Source organism: Mesocricetus auratus, unplaced genomic scaffold (assembly GCF_017639785.1).
Source record: "Mesocricetus auratus isolate SY011 unplaced genomic scaffold, BCM_Maur_2.0 Super-Scaffold_6730, whole genome shotgun sequence".
Classification (NCBI taxonomy): domain Eukaryota; kingdom Metazoa; phylum Chordata; class Mammalia; order Rodentia; family Cricetidae; genus Mesocricetus; species Mesocricetus auratus.
Genome location: NW_024429184.1, coordinates 60,249,747 through 60,267,163, shown reverse-complemented (window position 1 = coordinate 60,267,163; position 17,417 = coordinate 60,249,747). Strand labels below are relative to the sequence as shown.

General features: G+C 39.3%; 1 protein-coding gene across 7 annotated transcripts in view; it reads right to left on the bottom strand.

Annotated features, from left to right (window-relative positions):
* Stau2 (staufen double-stranded RNA binding protein 2) overlaps positions 1-17,417 on the bottom strand; it is a 264,400-nt gene that overhangs the window by 132,031 nt on the left and 114,952 nt on the right. For all 7 annotated transcript variants that reach the window (XM_040741416.1, XM_040741415.1, XM_040741414.1 and 4 more), the window contains 2 exons: positions 15,876-16,007; positions 11,596-11,656 (listed from right to left, as the gene is read on the bottom strand). In XM_040741416.1, the coding sequence (XP_040597350.1) occupies positions 11,596-11,656; positions 15,876-16,007 (193 nt within the window). The remainder of the gene's footprint in view (positions 1-11,595; positions 11,657-15,875; positions 16,008-17,417) is intronic.

Sequence of the window (17,417 nt, the reverse complement as noted above, 5' to 3'; positions counted from 1 at the left end):
ACTGAGAAGCTTCTGTAAGGCAAAGGACACAGTCAGCAAGACAAAAAGGCAGACCACAGAATGGGAAAAAATATTCACTAATCCCACAGCAAAGGACCCAATTAAAAAGTGGGCTGCAGAACTAAATAGAGAGTTTTCAATAGAGGAGTCTAAAATGGCTGAGAGGCACTTGAGAAAGTGCTCAACATCCTTAGCCATCCGGGAAATGCAAATCAAAACAACTCTCAGATACCATCTCACTCCTGTCAGAATGGCTAAAATCAAAAACACCAATGACAATTTATGCTGGAGAGGATGTGGTGAAAGGGGGACACTCCTCCATTGCTGGTGGGAGTGCCAACTGGTTCAGCCACTTTGGAAATCAGTATGGAGATTCCTCAGAAAAATGGGAATAAACCTACCACAAGACCCAGCAACTCCACTCTTAGGCATATATCCAAAAGATGCCCATTCATACAACAAAGATGTCTGTTCCACTATGTTCATAGCAGCTTTATTTGTAATAGCCAGAACTTGGAAGCAACCTAGATGTCCCTCACCTGAAGAGTGGATAGAGAAAATGTGGTACATCTACACAATGGAGTACTATTCAGCAGAAAAAAATAATGGAATCATGAGATTCGCAGGCAAATGGATGACACTAGAAGAAACCATCCTGAGTGAGGTAACCCAGTCACAAAAAGAGAAACATGGCATGTACTCTCTCATATATGGATTTTAGACATAGATCTGGGGAGTGCCAGCCTACAATCCTATGGCCAGAGAGTCTGGGAAACAGAAACTTTATTTAGTGGCTGATCAAAGAAGAGGCAGACTCCCTTGGTTAAGTACTGAGCTGAACTCAAGAAAGCCAGTAACAGAGAGGGAGGACTGACGATCAAAGGGAGTAAGACTGGGCTGGTTTAACCTCCAGAAACAGCTCACCAGACAAAGGTTAACTCTTGAATCCCAGGCATAAGCCTGGGAATCCAGCATGGGACTGATCAAGACCCCCTGAATCTGGGTGTCAGTGAAGAGGCCTAGGGAATCTATTGAGCCTTGGGCAGCAGATCAGTACCCATCCCAAGTATACACACGGACTTTGGACTCCCATTGAACAATGTGAGGTGCACTCTCACCCTGAACTCTTGGGGAAGGGTCTAGGCCCTGTCCTATATGAAATGACAGACTATGCACACCCCCATGGAGGGCCTCACCCTCCCTGGGGAAATGAGGGGATAATGGGGGGGGTTGGGGGGAGGGCACAGGAGGAGGTGAGGGAATGGGAGAGGGACCTGGAACTGACTTGTGAAGCAACCTCGTTTCTTATCTAAATTTAAACTGGAAAATAAAATTTTAAAAAATTGATCAAAATAAAAAAAAAAAACCTAGAAGAGGTAGTTATAGTGCTATGTGATGTTCACCTGAAGTACTCTTTCTAACAACCAAGAAACACCAACAACGTACGTGGATGAAAGGATAAAGACACCGTGGTGTGCGCACAACAGAACACCATCCAGCCATTCTTAAGGAAGGCCCATCACATGCCACGGCATGATGAACCCGGAGAACATTATATTAAGTACATACGTTGTCAGATAGGCATACATGGTGCATGATCCCACTACAGAAGTTACCTAAATCAGAGAAATCCATAGAAACACAGTAGTGTGCTTTCTGGGAGCTAGGGAGAGAGAGGGAAGGAGCTGGTCAGTGCGAAGGATTCCCATCACAGAGTGAAGGTCCAAGAACCTGCTGCACAGGTGTGTTCACCTTTAACAGTAATGTAGTGTTCATTTAAAACTTACAAAAATGGTAGATCCTCGTGCATTTTATAAACACATAGCTAAAGTTTGTAAGTGATCAAGAACAAGTCGGCACCCAGCGTTAGAACAAACGATGACAAAGCCAAAGCAAAGACAACAGCATAACAGAGGTATATGCACTACACTGGAGCTGGAGTTGGGGCAGCGCATGCTCTCTTTAATTCTGATTGTTTTCATCTGCAAAATGAACTACGCTAGAGAAACTTGACTGTATTTCAGCTCTAATAGCCTATGAATCATCTTAACACAAACCAGAAAGCTTGGAATAAAAAATAGAATAGCATTTCCCTAAAAGCTTGTTGAATGTTTCTGAAACAGGACTATTACCAAATTTTTTTAAATCTTAGAAAAATCAAGTACTGCAGATATCCATCCCACTGATGTAATGATAGTTAAACAAACACTTCACATAGTTTCTCAGCCACTTGGTGTTTTTACATGATCCACCCAAATATGAATGAGCTCTCTGAAACAATAGTTTGGACATTTTCCATGTTATAAAACATCCTAAGTGGTTTAAAAAAGAGATTCTGGTGCATGATATATAAAACATTCTTTCAAAACACAGATACCTAACTTGAGTGGAATTTCATGAAAATTTTACTGGTTTTTGCTCCATTGTCAGCACATAGTATATCTAGAAACAAGTATGCCGTCTGGTAGCAAATGCAAAGACATCGAGATGAGAAGACATGATTTCAGATCTTCATCACTGTCTCTGGTACATTAAAAAGTTACCCAGGCCTCAGCTGTCCTGCTTGTACCATGAGAAGCTGGGCAGTCTCCAGACCTTTCACACTGGGACTTCTGGTGTTGTCCCACTTACATGCATTCCATGGTGAGAGACAGCATTTAGTAAGAAATGATAGCACATGCCTATATCTCATCACTTGGGAGGCCAAGACAGAAGGACTGCCATGAGTTTAAGGCCAGCCTGGGCAATACACTGAATTCCAGCAAGAACTCACAACAAACAAACACCTTAACATTACACTGAACATTACATTGCACAGAAAGCCGGGCATAGGTAGCACATGCCTTTAATCCCAGCACTCAGGAGGCAGAGGCAGGCGGATCTCTGTGAGTTCAAGACCAACCTGGTCTACTGAGCGAGTTCCAGGACAGGCTCCAAAACAATACAGAGAAACCCTGTTCTTATGTTATCCCTTCAGCTATTTATACCTATTGAAGGGATTTAAATGTATATTAAATGCTATTGATGGTGAGACCAGACACACTCCAATTATTCTCTTAATATTTCTGACTGCTATGTGTACTCCGTCCCTTGGGTTCATCTTAGAGGTTTGGTAGCTCTCTGCATTGGTGGAGTCTAACTCTTTGATCTCTTCTCCATTCTGTACGTGCTCTGCCACTGAGCTTTCCACCTCCACAGGATTATCATTCTTGGTTTCCAGTACTGACTCCCATAAGCACCCTGCACAGGCTGATCTATGAGTGATCCCTCAGACTTTACCTGTCTTAGGAAACCTTTACCCTGTCTTCATTCCTTCATCTCCAAAGGATAGATTTACTGGGTGTGATGTTCTTGGTGGGAATCTTTTCTTTCAGTATTTTTTTTCCTTGTTTCCTCCTGGCCTGCAAGGTGTCTGCTGTACCACCTGCCGATGGTCTCATGGGGAGTCGTTTGTACGTTGCTTGATGTTTTTCTCTTTGTTACCTTTAGAATTTCATCTTGTTCTTTCCATCTGTCTTTGCGGTTGGTTTGTGACTTTTCTGTCTGAATTTGTGGGGATCCTTTGGGCTTGTGAAACATGGATGCCTGCATCTTCACAAAGATGTATACATTTGCGGCAATTGTTTTGTGGAATGGGTTTTTAGATGTCTTTTCCCTCTCTAATTTTCTTCAGGGACATATGACAATGCTTGCTCACTAGCATACCTCATATTCCTGAAGAATGTCTAAATCTCTTCCTCTCTTTATTCTTTGCCTCAGATATCTGACTTCTTTTTGTGATCTGTTTGCTGAATTTCTCATTACCCAATGAACTGTCTTAATATTTTCACCAATTTGTCTGTATGCTCTTCAAGTCACATTAAGCTTCCTTGAAATTATTCATGTTAATTCTTTGCCAGACAATTCACTAGTGACCCTTTTCTCTGAGATGTATAATACTGCTTCTGTATTTTTTTTTTTTTGGTTTTTCGAGGCAGGGTTTCTCTGCATTGTTTTGGAAGCTGTCCTGGAACTCACTCTGTAGATCAGGCTGGCCTCGAACTCACAGAGATCCGTCTGCCTCTGCCTCCTGAGTGCTGGGATTGAAGGCGTGCGCCACCAACGCCCGCGCTTCTGTTTTCTTTTGCAGGCCATCATGCTATCTCATTTATCTCCCACATCTCATGTACATGTGGTAGGCCACTTACCTCAACTAATTTCACAGAATGCTTTTCACAGGGACAAACTTTCTATTGGCAATGTACCTAAGGTGCTGGGGGGATATGCTGTGTTGGCATTGGTTTCAACTGGATGTAATATCCATGTTGTTTCTTTAACTACAACCACTAGTGATCTCAGTGGGCATCTTGATGGCCTAAGCCACAGAGGCTGCAGTGCCAAACTACCAGCTGGGGTAAAACTGCCTTAGTTATGGCAGACTTGATGGTCACTCTGGGTACAGTACACCAACTGCCGGTAGTAAGGCCACCATCAGTTTCAGAATACTGTGCGAGGACAGGGCCACCCGGTGATGGAGTGATTGTAGCAGCTTGGATTCACATTGGTATGTGAGAGCCTCAGGGGTAACTATGTGGGTATCTGGGGACCTATGTACTCAGGAAGATATTTCCAGGTGCTTTCTGGAACTAGGGTGTGCAGATGAGGCCAAGCCTCTACTTCTTAGGGCCTTAGTGGGTCCAGTGTTTTAGACCAATCTATTCAACTGCTTTGAGGGCCATAGTTGGATGGGCAGGGCCACCTAGTTGCTTCTTGGAGTCTGTGGTATGGAAAGCCCAATCAACTGCTATCTAGTATTGTTGGTTCCGGGAAGGAACGGACTCTCTGGACTAAGCATTCAAGGCAGGTTGCCCTGCTGTGTGCTGAGGCTGGAAAGGAAAGTGCTAAAGTGCTAACCAGCTGTTTCCTGGGATAGCAAACACGGGGGGGGGAGAGAATCACCTGGCTGCTTCCTAAGAGCCTCAGTCAGCCCAGAAGTTCAGGGCTGGTTTTCTCCTGGCTTCCTGGAGCTAAGGGTACATGAGCACACAAAAGTACACATACTCTTTAAAATAATAATTCCTCTATATACACTAACACACACGTAATTGCATATATGAAGCCATCATGCCACAAAACTTTGGACTCACCAAGATAGGATAGACAATGGAGCATTTTCTCTGAATTTGCCAAATGAAAATGGACTGGACATTGTCAATGTAATTTTTTAAGCTTATTTTATGTGCACTGATGTTTGGCTTACATGTATGTCTGTATGAGGTTGTTAGACCCCCCAGGAACTAGAGTTACAGATAGTTGTGAGCTGCCATGTGGGTGCTGGGAATTGAACCTGGGTTCTCTGGAAGAGCAGTCAGTGCTCTTAACCACTGAGCCATCCCCCCAGCCCCATCATGTAATTCTTACCTGACAATTGCTCTTATTGTATATAATTTTACTATGTGAAATTTTACTTCCTTTTTAATTAGACAAAAGATGGGAAATACACAGTCTAGATTCTGTATGTTACTGTGTTGTCTTCAGATTTCTGATTGCTAATGAAGGAACCACAGCTGCTAAAACACATTGGATAATGAAAACTGCTGGATTAAACCAACCTATGCATTTAAAAAATGTCTTGACTTCAAAATGGAAGTCAAAAGATACGTTACTTTGAGAGAGGTTATGCTATTATTTCCACATGAAATGAAAGGCTGTGTATTCATTGCAGGTTGATATGGATCAGGTTTGATTGGGGAAGACCCCTTGAAAATCCTGGCTACAGACATAATGAAATAAACCTAGAAAAACTACAAGACATATGATGAATATTTTACCTGCTCAAACATAAAGCAAAAAAATTATCTTTGGCTGACTTATGTACAAATTCATTGTCTATACTTGTATTAATGCAGATATATATGTTACCTTTATAAGTTTATGTATTTTCAGAGCAAGAGGACCAGACACCAATAAAAATGAATGGCCTCAGTGATCCAGGATCCAGAACAGCTTTGAGGCTGCTAGCTGGCATGGTCCATTCTCACAGACTACTCCAGCCAAGACTTCTGATTTCCTTAAGGCTCCCTCAATGATGCCAGCATCCCAGACAACAGGAAGCAGTCTAGAGAAAACAATGCCCACATTCCCAAATGATGGGCTATGGATGTTTGTTATCATTTAAGGGGGATTGGTTACAAGTTGTTATTGGTCATAGTCAGGAAAAGCTATTGAGTGCTCAAAACTTAATAGACTGAAGCATTTGGTGGGAACTTGGAAGATAAGAGTGTTGAGAGAAATGCAGATGAAAGAGGTCTGGTTTGTAAAGTTTCAGAGGGAAGCAAAAACTCATCATTCAGGGATATTCATGTGATTGATGTGATGTGAGAATCTAAAGAATCTGTGGTTTCTGGTTGGCTGGCTAGAAAATTAGCTGTGATTAACAAGAAACCAGCATTATGGAAGCAAAATCTTTAGGGAATTATTTCCTTAGGGTCAACACACACAAGCTGTGGTCCAGTGGGGGATAACCAAGGCTGCATCTTAAGCTGGAAGAAGAAACTGGTTATGTTTAAGAGTCTCCCATATGGTACTAGCTTAGAAGGCATGAAAGGGCCATGGAGAGCAGCTGAAGCTCGCTACTGTGTAAGACGAGGAGAAGGCATGGGTGAAGGGGTGGCTTCAGTTGCTATGGAGACCCTAGCATGTTGGAGATGCCAGGGCTTTGGAATGAATACCAAGAATAGCAACAGATACAGAATAGAGCCGTTTTGAGCCTGTGAGTGTGCTAGAGTTGGAGAGGTGGAGCTCCCCAAGCACTCTGGAGCCCAGAAGATCATGAATCAATACCTGGGCTTTTTGCACTGCTGAATTTTGGTTTTGCTTTGATCTAATTGTAACAGTGCCCAGGGAAGGTGGTTCTGGATGTCATACAGAAACAGAAGACATAGGAGAGCGAGCCAGTAACCATATCCTTCCATTGTTTCTACTTCTGTTCCTGCCTCAGGCTCCTGCCCTGGCTTCCTTCAGGGATGGACTATAATCTGTAAGTTAAATAAACCCTTTCTTCTCCAAGTTGGATTTTGTCAGTTTTTATCACAGCCAAGAAAATCAAATGATTGACATGGGGATAGGGGAGGAATTTGAAGGAAGGGAATGAGGGAAAATTTGATCAAAATACATCAATATGCCATGTATGAAATCCTTGAACAACAAACAAACAACATCAACAACAAAAAACAGTACTAGAAGTCTTACTCAGACCAACCAGTAAAGAAAAAGTAATGAAACTATAAGGAAGAGGCAAAATGGTATATCCCCAAGTGGTAAAACTTTACATTAAAAAGCATAAAGAATAGAAAAAGAGAAAGAGAAAAGCAGAGGTTCTAAGTACAGTGCACAACAGTATAAAGCTGTCTATCTATGGAATCACTGGGCTGGTGTGCCCATTGGCTTCAGAAGTATGGGTTTAACTCGATGACACAAGTGATAAAACATTGGTGACTCAGTTAAGACAGTGACAGGCTGGTCAGAACTGGATGCTATCCCAAAGGTCCATTATGGGTCACTTCTGACAAACTAAGACATCCCATGTGCTTCTCAGAGCTGAAGAAAACTGTTTCAAAAGTTAATAGACAATATGAAAAAAAATGCCTCAAAATATCTTTCAGTGGGTGGATTTGGCACATTCCAGAGAACACCTTTGAGCTTAGTCCAATTTTGAATTAAGCCAGAGTTCACCTTTAAGAAACAATGAACCTGTTTTTAAGTAAAACCCTGTATTAATAAGAAACATGGAATGTAAGTACAAAAAGATATTATCAACTGAACTATATCTAAATATTTTACAAAGTTTTCCATGAGCCATCAGCCGATCTTTAAAATGCATGAGCTTTTTAAGGCTTTGTTAGTCATTCATCTGTAAAAACCCAGCTTTTTATATGTGTGCCAAGCATAAAATTGCCCTATGCTAAATTTAACACAAATTTCACATTGCAGAGTAATGTGTTCTTATACTTCAACATAATTATGACAGCCATTCAAAAGGCAAAAACACACTTAGAACAGTCTGCGTCCTGATAAAGCTTAGTAAATGAAGAAAGCCTGAGGAACATACAGAAATCAGGTCCACATTTTAAAGCTGTAGGCAATCAAGCCAAGAAAATAAATGGAGGAGCCAGGCTATATAATCATAGTCCCTTGTAAAATCATTTAAACTACTTCTTAGTTGTAATTGTTAGCAGTTTCTTATGACTGTAATCATTTAAAAAATTTTCTACCACAAAAATTAAATGCACATGTACATTAACATTTTTGTCTACTTATAGTTAGGTGCCAGTGTGCCAGATTAAAATTTCCTTTTTCCAATTTTGTACTCTCTATTAATTCTAGTACATTTGGTTCCCAGTTAATTTTGTATTATTTTTCCCAATAATGGTTGGCTAGAAATTGAAGTAATGAAGAGTTTGAGAAGGAAAATAGTGAAGAGAGGCATTTAGTGTTTCTGCAAAGCAACACTCCTTTTTTTAGATGCTATTCAGTGCTGCTAATTAATCACTTTACTGTTACATAATTAAGACTCTCAACTTTACACAGCGGTATGCAAAACGCTTAGCACACTCGGTCAGTAGTAAGATGTAAGCAGAGTTGCTTAAGGGGAGATGGTATGCCAGCACTGGCAGTCCATCTTTTCACGCCCCGAAGATGTTGGAGATTCTGCTCACACCTTTGCCTGAAGAATGCTAACAGGGGTGTAGATCACTCACAGCAAGAAATTAAGTAGACAAGAAGTCAGTCAAAACGTTACCATAATAACCGAACTTAAACTAATTTTTAGGAAGTGGTTTGTTGCCCGGTGATCAGTTCCCGAGCAGAGACTTTTTCCTAATATGATTAATTAGCTTTCACTGGCTCTAGGCCGATGGGAGGTGAGAAGCAACCCTGACTGCCTTTACTCACTAAAGCAACCTAGTCTGAGGCACCAGTGCTAAAGAGCCGGACGTAGGTCTCCCTCCTCACCTCTCACAGCTGGGAAGGGGTGAGGAAGCACTCACTTCACTTATGAGCCATTATAAACCAAAGAGGGGCCTAAAGAGTCAAAGCTTAGCTTTAGGAAGGCTCCAAACACTATTATCATTTCTAGTTTTGTGTCTAAAACAAAACTGACTTGCATTTGTATGCATTTCTGACTACTTAAACTCATTGGCCTCTGTGGTAGCTCTTCATATACTTTGCAAAGGAGGTTCACTAACCTTCATCAAATTGAAATAAATGAACCCGGGGCAGAATGAAGAGTTGACTCAGTGAGTGGCTAAGAGCATATGCTGCTCATGAACTCACAGCAGCTATGGTCACCTACTGCAGACAGATGGCTTACTCTTTTGTTCTGGGGTGGGGGGGCTGCCACCCAGCTCCCAAATAAATCACAGAGGCTTATACTTTCTTAAAAAACAAATAATAATAAAAAAAAACCAGCGCAGGCTGTTCTTACAAAGTACTCAAGTTGGGGTCCCAGAAACCACACCAGTCAATTCCCAACCACCAGAAACTCCAATTCCAGGTGCACAATGTCCTATTCTGGATTCCACAGGCACCCCCCATCCACACCCCACCTCCCACCCCACGCCCACCACACACGCATGGCATTCCCTAACAGAGATGCATACATACACTAAACTTAAGAAAAATCAATCTTTAAAAAATAAGTCAAATAAAATAAGAAATCATCTAATTCTTTTTTTTTTTTTTTTTTGGTTTTACAAGACAGGGTTTCTCTGTATTGTTTTGGAGGCTGCCGGTCCAGCCTGGCCTCGAACTCAACAGAGATCCGCCTGCCTCTGCCTCCCGAGTGCTGGGATTAAAGGCATACGCCACCACCGCCCAGCTGAAATCATCTAATTCTAACTGCCAAAATATCAACTTAATGAATTCAGGTTATCCACAGTGTGCTCTCATATTTAAGGGGTCAGATAAGTAACTGTATGTCTTCCATATTCAAATACACTAAGTTCACATTGTTTAAAATGTGCCAAATGTAAAATTTCAAGAATAAACTATATATTCTTTGGCCAGAATGTGCATGCAAAAAATATCTGATAAAAAAGTATAAGAATGGGCTTTCTGGCCAGTGTAAACAGCATTATATCCTTTTTGCAAAAGAAGGGGAAAGGTATGAAAAACAATTTTCATTATAAGATTATTGATAGGTGCTGACTTCTAAATGTTTTATATAAAACTATAATGTTCTATACATCCCTTCACCAAGTAATTGCAAGCAGATATATCCAAACACTAAAGGAATAGAGCAGAGCACTAAGTACCCTGAAGAGGTCCCACTTCTCCTGGGCTGCATGTTGAGTCCACATGAATCATTCCTGTGTTTATGTAGTCCAAGGCCTACCTGCCTATTGATTTAAATTGTTCCCAGAAAAGTTACCCAAGAATATTATTATCTCACTACAGTATTACTTAATGGAAGTCATTTTTGATAGATCAAGAATTCAATTCTATGAGCATGGTTTCAAAAGAATCATTTCTGATTTCCATTCTTCAAAAGATAAACTGCCAGTAAAAGACTGTAGGCCCTTTGCTATGACAATGTGCAGATTTAAGCTTTGCTAGTGTTCAAATCAAAAAGGTGGGAAGCCTGGGCAGAGCTGGAGAGACGGCTCAGTGGTTAAGAGCACTGGCTGCTCTTCCAGAGGATACTGGTTTGATTCTCAGCACGCACATGGCTGCTCACAACTGTTTGTAACTCCAGTTCCAGTGGATCTGATATCATCATCTCACCTCTGTGAACAGCAAGCATGCACATGGTACACAGAAATACATTCAGGCAAAACCCCCACACACACAAAATGAAAATAAATAAATCTTTAAAATGTTTTTAAAGAAAAATATCTGTATGCACAGTAAAAAATTATCTGAGTCATATACATTTGATAATAGGCTGATTTTTAAGTGTCTGACTATCGGGGGAACAAAGTTGTGAAATTTCATACTTACAATCTAATACTAACTTAATAACCTTAATAAAACATTAAAAATTCTAAGAACTCAACAAAATACAAAAATGTATGTTGCAATGCTAAATGTAAACAGCATAACAATTTTATTTATACTATAAGTAGTACAAATAAGGTATATAATTATATGTGTAATACATACATATTATATATACCATATATATAAAATAGTATAAATATTATAAATAGGGTCTGGGGTTATAGCTTGTCTACCATATACAGTGCTCTGGGTTCAAAAAAAGAGAAAATTTTGTATTATAATTATATAAAGATTGCTTTATACCCAAGAAATTAGAACTGTTAAAAACTGATTGAGGGATAATTGATTTTGAGATTTGTTTTTTATTTGTAAGAATATTATTTAAATAAGAATAACAACTTTTAAAATGTTATTAGCATGTAGATTAACAGTACTCATACTGTAGCAGCTTAAGGATTTAAGTGTTAATTTTCCAGTTACTCACCAGTTTTAGGACTGCAAGAATTTGTGACTCCCTTATTCCTTCCACAATGCTTAGCACTGCACCTATGGCCTAGACAGAATCATTCAGGGCCAGTGATGATTAGCAATTACATATAACACAAAATAAGAACTTACTGTTATTTGTTGGTTCAGAAAACCCAGCCTTTGGACCACTCCATCCTTTGTTTTCCCCTGTCTGAAAGATTAAATCAGTTGTTGAAATCTACACAATCAGGCATATTAAAACAATGCTAACTGACCACTTTAGCAAGGGCAAAACTTTCTCCCATAGCTACTGAGTGTACCCTCTTCAACTCTCACCCGAGGTGACAGTTACAGGAGTAACTAGTGTGAACAGGACACTGTCCCCTTTCTGCATACGAGTCTATTTCTGTTTTGCCTGCTGCTTCTGGATTGCTACAGTTTGCAAGCATAAGTTTGTAACTTTATAAGGCATTAAGAAAACCTGCCATATATAATATGTATTACACAGAAAATGGTCGGTATTTTTTACTCAAGAAATAAAGAAGTATTTTCATCCCTTCTAAAATCAAAATAATAACAGAAATGTTACTGTGTCCTTTCTGGAAAAAAACCTTTGCTAAGTATCACCAAAATATAAGTGTACCAAATAATCAGCCAACATTATTTTTTTACAGAATTTTTTGTTTCTTTCATTATACATCTTAAGGTGGCAAGGAAACATACTGGCAAAAGAAAAGTAAAACACTAAATTAAGAATCATGACAAATGTGTTGACACCTTTACCAAAACTAGTAGTGTAACATAAACCAGAAAGCACATCACTCTTCATTTATCTCTTTATCCTCTTAAGACAACATTTCCTGTCCTCTCCATATTTACCCCGAGAGATCTCTTGTGGGATACTCCTTTAATTATGTAAAGATGTGTTGCTGCTTCTCCTTGCCTGCCTAAGGTACATGACTGGTCTAATAAAAAGCTGAATGGCCAATAGCTAGGCAGTAGATGGATAGGCGGGGCTTGTAGGAAGAGAGAATATGTAGGAGGAGGATTCTAGGCTTGAGAGCAAGAAAAGAGAAAAAAAGAGATGAGAGAACACAGGAGAAAAAGAGGAAGACACCCTGGCCAGGGCCAGCCAGACAAGCAGCTGCCAGACAGACACAGAGGAAGCAGGAACAGTAGGACACACATAATGAAAGAAAGGTAAAAAACTCCAAGGCAAAAAATAGATGAAGAGAAACAGTTGGACAAGCATAAGATAAGGCTGAGCATCTGTTGGGAGACGTCATTCTGTAAATATGTGTCTGAGTGGTTTGAATAAAGCACTGTTGGCCAATAGGGAAACAAGATAGGTGGGTCTAGAAGGATTCTGGAAACTGTAGTGAGGAGAGCTCTTGCCATCTGATCTCATGCAAGCAACAGGCACTTAGGAGTGAGTTCTCAAAAAGATGTTCTTATAAAATATAAATTAGTAATTATGGGTTAATAATCACATCAGACCTAGCTGATAAGAAATCAAGCAAATGGCCAACAGCTTCATAATTATTATAGTGTCCTGTGTGTTATTTGGGGGCTGAAAGAAACAACAGGACCCAGGCAGCAGGCAGGAAGAGTAAACATTACAAGCATCCATAATTAATAATAACAAGTCTCTGTGTCATAATTTGGGAGCTAGTTGGTGTCCCCTAAAGAAAGCCTGATACAAGGTCACTGCTGTAAACTTTGACTACAAAATTCTAATAAAGGCATTCTTTGCAAAACAGAAATTACTGTACAATAAAAGTAATACAAAAACAGTATTAACCACTAACAATTGTAATGTTTAAGACTATATTTGATAATGACCTAATTATTTTGTATGAATATAGATGATCTCATTCTACCTCACAAAATCTGATGTTTGTTATTACCATTTTGGCTTTTAAAGATGCAAACCAAAGTATCTGAGATCACACAGCTAATAGGCAGTTTTCCTAAATCAAGAAATAGAGAGTAACCATACTTTAAGGTTGTTTGCTTTTTTGTTTATTTGTTTTGTTTTTTGTCTTTTTTCTTTTCTTTTGTAAGTGTTTTTGTTTTATTTTATGTGATGCACCAGGTACTGAACCATTGAATCCAGGGCCTTATATACAGGCTAAGCAAGCATTCCAACCATTGGGCTACATTGATGATGGTCCACTAATAGCTTTTTATGTAGAAAGGAATTAGAATCCAATGAAAAAGGACTATAAATATGATGAATGTGTGTGAGCTGTGCAACTAAGAAATGGAAGAAACATCAGGATGAATAGCAGAGTTTGGAAGAAGAATGGCCTGTGGTTGAAGAAACAGCTCGGTGGCTAAAAACACCTGCTGCTCTCCCAAAAGACGCAAATCACCAATGGGTTAAAAGCTGGTACTGCACACTACACTCTACCCTCCCCTCTGACCTCTTCGCTGAGACTACCACCTGGTTGCAAGAGTCGGTCTCTGGCTCCCTTTTTGCAGGTGTTCTTTCCTTCTGTATCCACCATGCATATTATCTAAACCTGAATTGTACCAAATACACATACGAAGTATCCCTGGGACTTCCTCTCTTTATGTCTCCCACCAGCTTCTTTGTTCAGATGCTCCATATGTGAACAACTCCACTTGCCTCCCTGACTGCCCTCCCTGCTTTCAACCCCTCAGCTCAAATCCATTCCCCATAATTCTGAGAGAATTACTTTTTATGAACTTAACTAGATTAAGTTTAAGTCTTAAATGAACAATTCTTTTAAGCCCTTATTTTCCAATCAAACAGTGACCGACCAACCTCTCTCTCTTTTTGTAACACAACACCTCATTCCCAACACTTGAGAGTAAGGACTAGGCTTCAGTCCACTTGCTATCTTCAGTTATAAGTGTCTGGTATTTTGTAGGTGTGAGTGTGAGGGTTAGTTTCATATGTCAAATCGTCTGAGCCAGAGTTCAGGTATTTGGTAAAACATTAACTGATGTTTTTCTGAGGAAGTGTGGGATGAGATGTCCATTTAAATTGGTGGACTTTAGGTAAAGCATATTACCCTTCACAATATGGAGGGGCACGTGCAGTCATCTGATTTCCCTCAGGAAGGAATTCTTCAGCAGACTGTCTGTGAAGTAGAACTGCTTCCTGAGTCTCCACCCTGCTAGGTGCTCCCACAGACTGCAGACTACCCGAGGACCATAATCACTTAGGCCACTCTTTAAATGAATGTCTGTGTGTGTTTACAAACGTGCACACACGCCCATGTGCACATATCCTGTTGGTTTTGTTTCTCTGGAGAACACTTGCTACTTTAGTAAGTATGCAAAAAATAAAAGGCTTCTCAAATAAAGGAAATATTGTTTTGTTTTTTCACTTAACTTATAAATAAATGTCTTTAAAAGTGCCTTATTTTGACGTTTTTATAAGCACTCATCAGTTTTAAGTCAATATAAATGTGCTAAACTAAAACAACATACACACAATCTAAGATCTACTGAAATGCAAACATGTTTTGTATTACAAATACTTTTTAAAGGAGAAAAGGCATTGAGTAGCCAAGCTTAGAAAACAGAATTGAAATATCAATCACATAGAGAAATTATTTTTTAATCACTGAAACAAATCACATGGCCTTAAGAAAAGCACAGCCAAATGTTTATCGGAAGATACCTTGTTTCTCCCCCTAAGCTTAAGGAGTGTCCCTGCAGAAACTAAAGCCCTCTAGGGTCCTGTGAGAAAGGTCTGCTCAAAGAAAACCACTGTTATAAGAGCAATATTAAATCTGTTCTGTTGTAAACTTTTGTGTAAACAAAATGCTTAATAGAAATATTTTCTACATAAGTGTAGATAACAAAATGGTAATAAAAAAGAAAATAAATTTTGTTCTCTCTGCTACGTGCTGAATTCAGGCCTCTCAGCAATGGAGGCAGGTGCTAATGATGTCATTAGCTGATGCAGAAGAAACAGAGAACTATGAACATGGTCTTAGAAGAAAAACTAAATACTCTTTCAGTTTACCTTTAAATTTAAAATAAACAGGAAACAAATAAATAAAACTAGTTTATAGAGAGTCTGCCTAGTACAAAAACTGCCCTAAGGGACTAAGCCAAAATTTTTGTTTCTAGTTTCCAGCTATGTTCCAAAACCAAAGACTAACATCCCCTGTTCTTAAGAGGCAAATACAGACAAAAGTATATGACGAGCCAAGCAGCAATAAGTTAGACAACATTATGTTGGTATGAACTATCATAGAAAAATTTAGTATTTCTAATCCTAGACTTATTATTACTTGCTAGAACTACATCTTCCCAGTAAGTGGATGTTATTTTCTAACAGAAAATCTCACAGAGCACTGCCTCATAGAAATGAAAACTCAATGTTGACAGCAGATGAGATCAGAGTATGTTAAGTCCATGCCAGACAGGAGGCACGTGTCCATTCTCACCTTGTCGAGCTGATCCTGAAGGCTGGAAGACGCTTTATAACCGAGCTGTAACAGCATCGCTTCTGCAGCATTCTTTTTCGCTATCTTTTTATTAGGCCCTGTTCCAGTAGCAACTTCATTGCCCACCTTGACCTATTGAGGTTGAAGAAATTAATTAGTTGTATTAATTAATTTACATTATATAATTGCATAATATAATTACATTATAAAGCAATGCATAGGACTAAAAAAATGTGAAGGTCAGTCCAAAATAAAACAGAAAGATAAAATCTCACTCCTGTAAATTTTATATATGCAAGTGAAAACGCACATGAGGAAAATACGTGAAAACGGCCCTCAGATTCTGGTGGTTACTCAGTGTGGCTTTCTTCTAGAAATTTTACTCCCTTATACATTCTTTATCATTTGATTTATCTTTAGACCTTACTAATTTAAGTAAATGAAGTTTATATTAACACAACATTTGTTCTGACTACATTTAGTACTCTCAACTTTCAGTAATAACCTGGGAAAGGGGAAATTCATGTTGGTGCCATTTAGACTAATGTACAAAGTTTCTATGAGTTGATATTATGGCTGGGGCCACTGCTCAGTGATAGAACATTTGCCTAACATATACAGGGTTCTAGGCTCACTATCCAGTATGGAAAAGTATCCTATTAAACAGTTCCTAAAGAAAATTAATATAAAGCTGAGTACAATACTGTGGTGAAAAGACTTCCAAGTGAATCGAGGACTTGCAAAATTCAACTATCTGATTTCCTTTCTGCATAAGGTGCTACACATTGTTTAGCAACTCCCTGACCTTCAAACTCCTCATCAATACAGCAAGAATACCAGCAACCATGTCTCAGTGTTGCTTTGGAAATTGAGAAAATCTATATCAATCATAACTGCTTAGTGTAGAACAGCAAACTTCCTATAAACTCTTGTAAGCAATTTGCAGATAGTGTGTGCGTGTGTGTGGTGTGCGTGTGTGTGTATTTAAACATATGTGAGTCATCCTCTACACCCGTTTTCTGAGTTGAATAAGACTATTTTAGAGAGATATGTTTTCTGAGTTGAGTAAGACTATTTTAGAGAGATATGTACTAAGAGAAAAGTAGAACTATAAGGAGGGATATACAAAATGGAATTAAAACATGGCTGCTCTTACAGAGCACTCTGGTTAGTTCATCAGCACCCAACATGGCAGCCCACAACTGGAACTCTAGTTCTTGGGGATGTGATGCCCTCTTCTGGCGTCTGCAGGCAAAACACTTCATACACACAAAGGACAAATTGTAAATAAATCTTTAAAAGAGGAAATACTAATAAATAGAATGGTATGTCATGTTTATAGGTTACAGCAACAGTGATACAGTGATGCATGTGTCGGTTGATCTATACATTTGCTGAATTTCTATCCAAATCCCTCATGTATTTAACAAGCAAATTCTAGAGTTTTTATAGCAGAGCAAAGTGCTAAGAAAAGGCATGGTTCTATGAATAAAGTAGAAGAGAGATCGAGGATGTATGCTGACATCAAGGTCAGGTCCATAC